Source organism: Dermacentor silvarum, chromosome 1 (genome assembly GCF_013339745.2).
Source record: "Dermacentor silvarum isolate Dsil-2018 chromosome 1, BIME_Dsil_1.4, whole genome shotgun sequence".
Taxonomy (NCBI): domain Eukaryota; kingdom Metazoa; phylum Arthropoda; class Arachnida; order Ixodida; family Ixodidae; genus Dermacentor; species Dermacentor silvarum.
The window spans coordinates 19,696,448-19,707,919 of record NC_051154.1 but is presented as its reverse complement, the minus strand read 5'-3'; the positions used below and the strand labels follow the sequence as shown (position 1 = coordinate 19,707,919).

The 11,472-nt window shown below is 48.7% G+C and overlaps 1 protein-coding gene across 1 annotated transcript in view; it reads left to right on the top strand.

The window, feature by feature from the left end:
- Nucleotides 1-11,472, top strand: part of LOC119457570 (uncharacterized) — a 130,136-nt gene that overhangs the window by 13,885 nt on the left and 104,779 nt on the right. Inside the window, exon 2 of the mRNA XM_049665230.1 lies at nucleotides 144-306. Coding sequence (XP_049521187.1) covers nucleotides 147-306 — 160 coding nt within the window. The 5' untranslated portion in view covers nucleotides 144-146. The remainder of the gene's footprint in view (nucleotides 1-143; nucleotides 307-11,472) is intronic.

Below are 11,472 nucleotides of genomic sequence, written 5' to 3'. Positions count from 1 at the left end.
TATTGTAAGATTCATGGCTGTTGCCAAACAGATTCACTCTTTATCTGCATTCATGATTACTGTTCAACAAGTCAGTTCAACTGTGCATGCTTCTCAATCTTGTGACTTCTTTTTTTTTTTTCTTCTTCTTCTTCTCACAACAGGTAATGGCCACCCGCTGGGCTTTGCCCCACGAGGAGGAGGAGGCCGCCAAGGGATGCCTTACAGTTCTTACAGTTCCATGCGTATGCCTCTACCCAGCCACAACAATGGGTTTGGCATCAATGCAGGAGTGCCCAGTGCCAAGGCGCCAAGGCCCAACCGGAGGTAGCCACTGCACCGACCCCCCCCCCCCCCCCTCCCCAGTCCTCTTTCTCTCTTTAAACAACACTGGTCAGCCATGGATCGCCATCATGCTGTTGTCAGCATTGGGCTCCAGGCAAAAATCAAGGCTGTTTGCTTTGGCCACACTGTGTGCAGCTGGTTCGGTTTTGTGCACTCTTGCTGTGGCTGGCAGCTAAATTTCAGGTTCAGGGAAGTGCGCACTTGAACATGTGAAGCAGAATCCATCTGATATTAAAGTACTTTGTGGTGCACAGTATAGTACACCCAGTTTAAGTCATAATTTTTATTGCCGCGCTGGACGCGAGCCAAGTTTCACCTTCTGCACATGAAGTGGCCAAGGCAAACAGCACTGTTGTATTGTTTATCAAGAGTGATTGCCTTATCTTTGAAAGGCAGATAGTGCCACCAGTGCTCAACAATTTGGCACTTGCCCCTGGTGCCATAAGGCAGGGATATGGCCTAAACGTCTGTCCAGTAGCTCTGCAGTGCCAACGGTAAAACTGACTGGAAATTCCAAAACACAGCTAAAATTAAAAAATAAACTCTGCTGTTCCTAAGCAGTTGTACTTAACAGCTTAAAGAATTGGTTTCGGGAGCAGTGGTAAAAAGTGCATTTAACGTTGGCATTTCTGCTTTTGCAGCGATAAAAAAAAAAATGGAAGCATGTGCCTCATGATGTGGCATCCCCATTTGGCTGCAGAATATTCAGGAACCTTAATTTTTTCTCTACAATGTTTGCACAGTGAAATGGAGACCTGTAACTGTTAGTGTAATTTGATACAGGTGTGATGTAGGTAGTGTGTAAGGATTTTAGAAGTTTTTTTGTGTGTGCTTCTGTTAATAATTTTGTTTTTTTTTGAGTGTTTCTGTTATTTGAAAGATATGCTGTGACTAGAATCATGGGAGTCAATTTTATGAGAAATGTGAAAGTATGTTGGAGCGCCTTTGTGAATTGCTGGCCATCTCGTTCGCAGGTTGTGGCTAGCAGTGCAGAACTGTGATGCTTATTTGTGTATGTTCGTGGTGTTCGTTTTCTTTTTTTTTAGATGACCTTTGGGGAAATGTCTGGCGCGACTTCCGTGTATTAAGATTGCTGCAGAGGCAATCTGCCAGGGATCTGTACTGCAGGCCTGTCCCCCCCCCCCCTTCTTTTTTTTGCTTTGAAATGCGTATTCCTCTGCTCTTTTGCTGCAATTTCCACATTGGTTACCGTCAGGCTTATTGCCGAAAATGCTTATCAGCCACCTCACTTTGGCACCCTTTGCGCTGATAGTGGACTGCTTGGTTTAACTGCACAACCTTAAATCGCTTATTAGCAAAGGGCACTGTCTTTGTTTATGTAGTGGCTTCCTGTTATCACCTAGCTAGAACCAGGTTTCATGCATGGAAAATATGACATACAAATGTTGCATTGCAGCTTGAAGGAGCTTAGAGCACACAATCTGCTTCATGTGCTGAAAACACTTATGGCAGGAGAGGACAGGTTCTTCATTTTTATGAGGTGTTTATATTGATTTTTCTTGCTATGTGGCAATTGCAAGAATGAAGTGTGGTGATTAGCACATCAGAGAAAACTTTGTTTACCACAAAAAACTGTGATTACAAATTGCGTGCTGTCCAGTGGTTTCCCTTCACTCTGCTAGCTGTACTGAATTCTTTGAGCATCGATTGTGCTGGGAGCATTGCATGTTGATGACAGGACTATGTAAACCATATTGACAATGATGCCTACATTTTATTACATAGCACAAGCCTTCTGTTGGAATCTTGTGAATAGGAGTGGGCATTTACATTGAGAAAACAGTTCTTAATCTGTAGTGAACTCTACCGTTACATGCCAGACTTGTTCTGTACAGCTCGATGGTGCCATGCCGAAGGCTGAATAATGTGTTTCGAAAGGACGGTACGTTGGGCATGTTGGTATTCCATACTGAAACCATTCACAGCGCGAGTCCGTGTATGTTTTCTGTGTAGTTGTCGTTTTTCATTGTGAATGGTTTCAGTATGGAATAATGTGTCACATGGTGCAAATAAACAGAAGCACCAGGATGCCACTGCCTAGTAGCTAGGAGTCTGATCAGCGTTCCCTGCACCATGTGGGTCTTCCAATGAAAAGGTTCAGTGCAGCTTGCGCTCAAGGTGCAAGATAATTGATGGCTGTGCTGCAATTTTTCTGAGGTGGTTGCAAGATCAAAATAAAAGCTTGTTTATATCTTTCAAGATGAAGCATAAACATATTCAATGTTAGCAGCATGCCCTCTTTAAAGAGAAGTGTCATTGAGAAAAAGGCTGTGCTTTAAGGTCGACTGAGGAAAGTGCCTAACAATGCGCTTGCAATGGGCAGCAGATGAGCCACTGTAGACATGACATAACAGCTCTACCTTCAAATGCAGCCAATAAGTGCCTCAGCTTTCTCATGAATGTACAGGAAAAGCTTTGCAACAAAGGTTTTATATCCCTTAATCGTTCCTGGGTAAGGATGAGATTTACTAAGCAAACGGAAACCTTTGGACAGAGAAATGTGAAAAAGCATTCATCATGTATTGTGAAGCTTAATTTGTCATTTCTGCCTTAGTCATTTGAGGATTGGTTTGTTGCAGATTTAGTGCGGAGACTGCTAAGGCTACTAAAAGGATATGCTGGACATCAGCTTCAGCTCCTTGCAACTTGCCTCACTGCAATTCAATCGGCAGTAGAAGTGTACCATGTGCAAAAGCAAAGGTAGCACCTGGCCAGGCTGTACTTCTGCTAGCTGCGACCGTTGTGTTTGTCACACATCAAGTCAATGTCTTGATCATGCATGTCGCCCACGCTTCAGCCAGGCCTAGAATTCAAAGTTTAGTGTACAAAAATTTGGAAACTCCAGCTCCTGTGCTGCCACCTGTGCAAATGCATGAAAAACGTTTTGCAGGCTTCATTATTTTTGCCTTGTAAAGTGAAAGAAGTCTTGACACTATTGTGGAGTTTTGTTTTGAGAGTACTGGCAGTATTTCAAATTTTTCCAGCTACTCTCACAATCTTTTTTACCAGCATTTAAGTTCTGATCTGCCTGAAAATTGATGGAATGTGAACTCAATGGAGCAAGGTGGCATGCCAATGATTTCTAAGGTAATACCAGTGCGTGGTCTTCAGCACTGGTATTTTTGGAAAATGTTTCTCTCCCACTGCTATCTTTCTTTTAGATGGTTTCGGGAATCTGCTGCTTGAGTACGTTGTTTCTCTTGCTGCTAGTAGAGCAGCATAAGCGCTAACCAGAATAGTCCATTTCTGCTGCTGTCTTCATCACTCGGGAAGAGATTTAGTTCTGCATAAGTGTGTCATACTGCGATTTCCTAGCTACCATATATGGTTTGAGTCATCACGGTCGTATCGCGAGAACACTGAAGGTTTTATGCATTGCTTGAAGTGGCTATCTAGGGGTGAGGCTAGTGTCATGGTCTAGATCATTGAGGAAGATGGGAGCAGTGATTCCACTATCTTACAATGTGTTTGGTGTGTCCAACCAACATCTCGGTTACTTGTGACACCTAGCTTTTCACAAGGCTCTCCTCCGCTTGCCTCCTGTCTTTTTCCCGACTCTATAAAAATGCTCTCTCCAGAGTGGTTGGGTGAGCAGATGGATATTGGGTTGTACAATTTTGGTTATACAGTAGAACCTCGCTGATACGTTCCCGTTTAGTACGATTACCCGGCTCCTACGTTCGCAATCGCGAAAAATAAACATAACCACATAGAGGAATGTGTTAATACGTTCCGGTTAATACGTTCCCAGATGATGTGATTATTCGGCAGCAACGTTCAGCATTGCGGTAAACTGCGGTCGTATGATACGTTCTGCAGCGAAAAATGATCATTCAGGTGTGCAAAAAGGCCACTCTCATGTGCACTCTCATGGCAGACGGCCGCCGCGCGGTTTCTCTGCAGTGCTCAATTCCCCCCACCCCTTCACGACTTCTGTGCATTGCTCGTTCGCCCGAAGTGACGAAGCGCGGCAGCAGCGGCGAGCGAATTGAAGTTTGCGCTACCTCGCTTCAAGGCGAACTACTAATGGTGAATTCCATTGGGAGAACAGGAGCACTCAGAAGCTCGCTGAAAGTGCTCGTTCCAGAGGCGACGTGTTTCAGTGGCCGAACAGGAGTGGGAGAGCCAGTGGTAGAACAAGAGCAGTTTCGCTGCGCCGAGAGCAGTCGGGAGCAGTCCGGAGTCCGGACTCCTCTCGCCTGAAAAACGGAGTACGAAGGAAGTCACGTGACTTGAACCGTCATATCCTCCTCATGTCGTTTTATTTTGCTTCAGCTGGCGCGCGCGGCGGCAATGGCGGCAGCCAAGCGTAGTTGTTTTGGCACCGCTGATTTTGACGTCGGTGATACGAGCGAGCTTCGCAGCGATTTAGCGACAGATCCTGGCATTTCTAGTCAGCCTAGATGCGCCGGATGCGCGGGGGACAGCGGCAGCAAAGCGTCTTCGCCTTGCTGAAGTGCTTGAGACGCTCGACGGTGACAGCAGCGAAAGCTGCCGGAGCTCAACTTCAGATTCAAGTTGCAGTTTCAGATGATCTTCGCAGGCGGAAACGTTGCACAAAAGTATGTAGTACGTGGCTGCAAACGGTGACAGCGTTACGCCCGACAGATCCCAGGACGATCACGCGTGTTTTGCCGTTCTCCTGCAGATAATGGTGGGACGTTGATTGCTTTAGTCACATGGTACATTTCTTCTCACACGTCGCCCTCCCACCTGCTCTCAGAATGCACGCCGTATTCCAGTGGCGGTTCGAGTGTCCCTGCTCTCACTGCGCTGCCACCCGACTCCGCACTGCGCGGCGCCCTGCTCTTCTCCCAATGGAATTCGCCATAAGCGGCGAAAACACGCGGAGCGCGCGCGGCGCTACGACTCGGCGAGATCGTAGCGGAGGTGGTGGCGGACGGGGCGCCTGAAGACGGCGGCGAGAACGCAGGCTTGCGCCCACCGGCTACCTTCGCCGAAGCCCTTGCGGGCTTGGAAGTCTTACAAAGCTTCTTTCGCACGAAAGACAAAGAACATGCGGACAAGGGTCTGCAATGTGTGACGCAACGACAGAAAATACAGCTGAATCTCGATAATTCAAACTCGAAGCGGCCCGAAAATTTGTTCGAAATAAAAGGACTTATTTTTGATGTATTTGTGGACCATAGCGCTACGTACGAACGGTGCTGAAATATCGCGGCGCGCAAGCACATAGAAAGCGAGAGCCGCGAAACTGCCCACGCCGGCCAACGCTCGCATCCCGATAGCGCCTCTTCCTCTTCACAACCACAATCTCTCTTTCTCTCTCGCATCCCGATAACGGCAGTGAACGAAACTCCCTCGTAGCTCCCTTCAAATGTCTCCGTGCACGCCCACCGCCGTGTTGGCGCCGCCGCTCCCGCCGGCCCGGCGCCAGCTTAGCCCACTCCCCGAAGTTTCCTTTTCTGCCGTTAAAGCGAGCGTTGGCCGGACTGGGCCTCCTCGTTGCTTCCTTCTGCGCCGCAGCGTTGGCCGAGACGTCGGCACATACACGCGTATTCCGGCGCGACTCAGAAACGGCGACCTTGCCATTTGAGAGTGAAATTTTCGCCGCGGTATTTTTTTCATTTTAAATGCGAAGCATTTCTTGCCGGCGGCTCTGTCCGTCCGTCCCGCGTCCTACACCCCCACAGAGCATGCGCGTCCCCTCCACCTCTCTCCTCTCCTATGGTCCCCCTTTCTCTCTAGGAATCCTGTACGGAGCGGCGCCCGCGTGCCGCACCCCCGCAGTGCATGCGCGTCCCCTCCCCCTCTCCTAAACTCCCCCCTTTCTCTCCTCTAGGAATACTCTACGGAGCGGCGCCCGCGTGCCACACCCCTACAACGCATGCGCGTCCCCTCCCCCTCTCCTCCTACGCTCCCCCCTTTCTCTCCTCTAGAAATCCGGAGCGGCGCGCTCAACAGGTGGTGCGACAGCTGCATACTCTGCTGGGGGGGCCACGGTAGTTCCGCGATATGAAAATGACGGATCGCGCGCGTCTCATTCTCTCACCTGTGCAGCGAGCGCCACGATGTGCGCTCGCGCCGCTGCCGCGAAACCATCTCCCGCTCAAGCTAACCATCTCCCCGCTTCTTCAACATCTTTATCTCCTTTTTCCCCTTCCCCTGACGCTGCGCCGTGCTCCCTATTGGGCAGCAGAAATAAGCGTCATTTTTTTTTCTTCAATAAAATCACTACTACTACTACTCCCCGCTGCTTCGCATCCACACATGGTTTCCTTTAGCGGGAGATGGAGTAATTTTTTATTTCTCCGCGCGGCGTTGAGGGGTCTCTCTAAGCTTTTGCTTTATGGCGGTGTCGGAGCAATGCCGGTCGGAAGCGCCGCCACGTGATTGGGCGTGCTGCTGAGAGCATTGTTGGTGCGCGGTTATGTTCGAATTACAGAGCGTTCTCGCCCATGGAATACACATAACTTTGACGGGACCACAGCGTCAGTTCGAATTAACGAGATTCGACTAACATGTTTTGCAAGAAATAAATGTTTTCTACCCTTGCACCTCAATATGGGCTTGTCAGCTTCAATTTTTACTGGATTCGGATCGTACGTTTTCCCGGATCGTGCGTTTATTTTTTGCATATTTTTTGAAAATGTATGAACGAGGTTCTACTGTATACTGGAAATTGTAAAACGCTGTGTAGGAAGTGTTTTACCGAGATAATTTTTCAAAGCGGTTCATCGTTGGAGGAGATAAGAAATTTCTTGCCGGCAGCTCTGTCCATTCGTCCCGCGTCCTACACCCCCACAGCGCATGCGCGTCCCCTCCACACCTCTCCTCTTCTACCCGTTACGATCACGCCAGGAGGCGAGCGTGACTGCCAAGAGAGACTGCCCCCCTCTGCCTCGACTAGCGTACGCAGGCGGTGTTGCTTTCCTGCTTTCTCCATACCGAAGCCAAGGGAGTGAGTCACGGTCACGTGACGAGCCGTGCCTTCTTTTTTTCCCCTTATATTTTGCTGCGAAACACATTTAAAGTGGCGGCATTTTGCATTGGATGATTAACTGAAGTCATGTGCCAGGGTTGGTGACGCTGCAGGCGGTGTGTCTTGCGAAGAGGCATTTGTGCATGTGACCTTGACTCTCGAGTGGAAGGGCGTGCGGCCTTCTGTTGGAAATTTCAACCGTTTTCACACCACGCAGCCATTTCATACTTTGTCTCAGGCTTTCGCAGTTAATGACAAACACGTTCTGGTCGGAGGCCTGAGCCCTCGGCAGACGAGGGGAATTGCTCTACCACATCGTCTACGATTAGTGTCTGCAGGGTAAAACAGGGTTGTTGCCGTGTTGGTTAAAATCGACGTATGGTGCTCAGCTGTTTGAGGTCTGTGAAATAATTTCCCATCTTCGGTTGTTCCCATCACTGGGGTCTCTATGAGTTCGCATGGAAAGAGTTTAACGCCCTCTTCCTTCTCGGCGGATGTCGCGATTTCGTGCTCAGCAGCAGAACGCCCAAGCCAGTGAGCCTTGTTTTTGTTTGTCTCGTTCACCGAATGCGGTTGTACTAAGGAAAATGTGCTTTCTTCCATGGAGTACTGTGCCAGCGCTACCGGCATCGGGGCAGCCCAGCGGGAGTCCAGTCGACTCTGGTTTGCCCAACTCTGCCCTGGCTGCTGCAGGGCACGGCTCTTCCTGCTACTCTGGCTGCTCTTGGGATGCTCACGCACTACCGCATGTTGCCAGAGAGACTCTGCGCATTGCTTTGTGCATGGCATGCATATGCATTTTTTTCAACATCTTAATAGCCTGTTTCTGTGCTCTCTGCATGGTGCTCCTGTTTTGTGCTCTCTGGCTGTGGTTCCTGTTTTGAGAAACTGCATGTGCAGTCAGGCTCTTCGCATCGTGTGCATACATCACTGTGTTGTGTGGCTTTTGATTGTGTACCCCCTGCTCTTACATTAAAGTTGCCCCGGAGCTGTTCCTATTTGCGTGCAGTTTATTGCATCTCGTTGCACCAAGAACACCTTTTGATACATTTTCTGGTGTGCGTCCGAATGCACGCATGTAAGACACTTTCAATGTAATGTCGACAAACATTGACATTCAGGCGCCTGTGGAAACAGTGTCGGTTTAGTGCACGAAGTTTCTTGCACGAATTACGAAAGGAAACTCTTGCCAGCGTCTACGGCGGCTCATCCAGCTAGGGAATGCCTTTGTCCTTCTGGCTTCAAACAGTGTTGTAATATTGCAAATCAATCGTTTTCAACCAACTATTTCGGCAACAATTCTCAATTATTGGAAACAACGCCACAAGCACGAAGATTAGGCAGATATTCTAACCTAACCCGTCATTCCCGTGGTGGCGGAGTAATCGCAGCGCCAGAGTTTGTAATTTTTGTAGGAAACTATCATAGTCATGTCATCGGTCACACTCGCCAGCTCCGTAGCAGACTGCATGCGAGGTGCCTTTGCTTTCCAGAGCGCCCGTCACGTGGGCACACATGTTCTACCTGATCGCGAGATATTTTGTACAGTACTTTTTTTTTTTTAAGAAGACGGAATTCAATGTTGCTGTTCATCAATCGAGGTTGCTTTTTTTTCTGCCAGATGTTAACTATTGTGTTCTTTGAATGTAGGTTTTGTGAGTCGTTGTGTTATTCTTTTTATTGTACATTTAGACTGCAAAGTGATGTCATTGTTTTACTGTAATTAAAAAAATCATTTCTCGTAATTAGTGTGTGTGTGTATTTTGTAATCCTCCACTTGATCAAACTCGTGTCATCGGCGACGGTCACATCCAGCGTCTTGAAGGTGGAAGGTGCATAGCACTCATTACGTTTTCGAAACAATGGTTTACTTGTGTACTGTGAAATGTTCATATGCTGCGGCCTAAAACTCGCGGCCACGATGCGAAAACGCGCTCGCATGCAGACGCGCAGTAGGTCGCTGCGAACCCGTGCGATCGCTGCATTGAGGCTTATTCTGTTAGGCTCCATGGTTATACGGACAGCACACCATAAGAACATATTTCACATAGCCTGCTCTCGGCGATTGCCTACCTTTCACGCAAGAAACTGGTTCGGGGGACTCCATCGTGGCGACCGCGCGCAATAGGCGTTCACTGTACCTATTCGGTAAAGAGATAGCGCGTGTAAACTATTCTGCGCTTTCTGTGTGCCCAAGATTATTATTTTACAGTAAGAAACTTCCCTCGTTTGGAGAGTACTTACAGAAATGGCCAGGAGGGCTCCCGCGTGTTTTTATTGAGCGCCGACAGCCAAACTTATGAGCGCGCCGCGTACTACGCATGCGAGGCGCTTCCGACAGATGGCGACTACTAAGTCCTCGCCCTCAATAGTTGGAGTGAGACTGTTCCACGGATGGTGTTTTCGCCTTCGGCATGCGGACGACGGAGCGTGCGCATGAGCAACATTGCATTCCCGCAGAGAGGGTATGGAGTGGTTATGTGGTCACTGGTGTATCTGTCCTGCATGTGCCGTTTCACTCAGATGCTGGGTGTACGAGTCGTCCAAAACATAGGAGACAAAGCTTAAACTGGGAGGCAATGCCGGGCGAATATTGCGTACTATATGTAAAAAAAAAAAAAAAAATAGACCCACAGCATTTTGCACTCGAACGTGTACGAACAGGATGATGAATTTTAGATTTTGCGTGCGCAAAGGGACCAAACCGCCAGGCTTGCAAAAGAATGCGAAACGGTACAAAAAAAAAAAAAAAATAGCCCCATACCTGTACAAAAGCACGCAAGTCTGTCGTGGCGCTTTCCGTATGCAAGGATCCCTTTGAGTACCCAGAGCCGTTTGCGTACGCGAAATTGAAACTCCCTAATTACTTTGAGATACGGGGTGATCATTTTAAAGTTTTCCGGAATTTTGAAAGATCGCCTGTTGCAGATATTTTAATTCTAGTCCGTGAACTGGATTGTTGAGTGAGGCGGACAATACTTGCATGAGAAATCGAAAGATATATTCAATAAATGAAAAAATTGCTAACTTCCTAATTACAGCACATTTTGCAATTTACGAATTGTAGCAGGTGAACTTGAAATGAATTTACAGAACGACTCAAGTTAGAGATGCGCCATAAAACTCCCCGCAAAAAATTGTACTGTTCCACTTACTTGAAGAGCCCCTCACCAGTCCACGTAGCAAATTTTGGTTATACGCTGGAAGTTGTTACGTGCCCTCTAGGGAGCGTTCTACCGCAAGAATTTTTCAAATTGGTTCATTAATAGCCGAGATACAAAAAAATTGCAGTTTCGCTCGAAAGGCGAATGATCGATTGCGATAGCAAATTTACTAGTAGAGCGCAATACGAAGCAAGCACAGTGGTTTAATGGGCCGTACAAGTTGTAAACATTCGCTTACTAAATAGACAAGCACGGTGTCACGCGCTCACAGGTAAACATGAACACCGCTCGATGACCGCGGAAACTCGCTGTGAAAACGCCGGAGTGAGAAAGCGCGCCAGCAGCAGATGGCAAATTGACCTTCGCGCTGTCTCGTCTCGCTTCGACGAGAACTAAACGTCGAGCGCACAGCGCATACGAAGCTACCGGCACTCGGCGCATGCACTTTGTCCCCATCGCAGATCGCTTTGAAGATGCCCGCGCGAGCTCGCACTGCGCCCAGATCGCTTTCAAGATACGGCGCCCGCGCGGTCGCGCTGTGAGCAGAGCCCGATGCAGCGCAATGCACCCCCCTCCCTCTTGCTGCCCGTCGCCTCGCCCCCGTGCATCGCGCGCGAGAGAAGAACGCGCGCTTCCGGCCTGCCTTCCTCCCTCGCGTGCGATACACTGGGCCGCGATTGCCGGTTTCCCCTCGTACGCTTTCACTCGCGCACACGGCGCGCGGCGACGATTTTATCGCAGTTGGACTTAATCAGAACCTGACGGCGACGGCAGAAATGAGCTTGGAGTGACCATATAATTGCAATCTCAATAATATTTACTGCTGCGAACCCATGATATCAGGAGGCGAGCATCACCGCCAACACAGACACTCTCGACTTGCCCCCATCTAGCCTCCGCAAGCGAAATTCCTTAAAATTTCTTCCCTGCGTTCTCCCATACCGGACCTGGAAGCTTGTGTGATGCACACGCCATGGGCCCCGCCTCCTTTTTTTTATTGCGATAGCAATCATATGGACA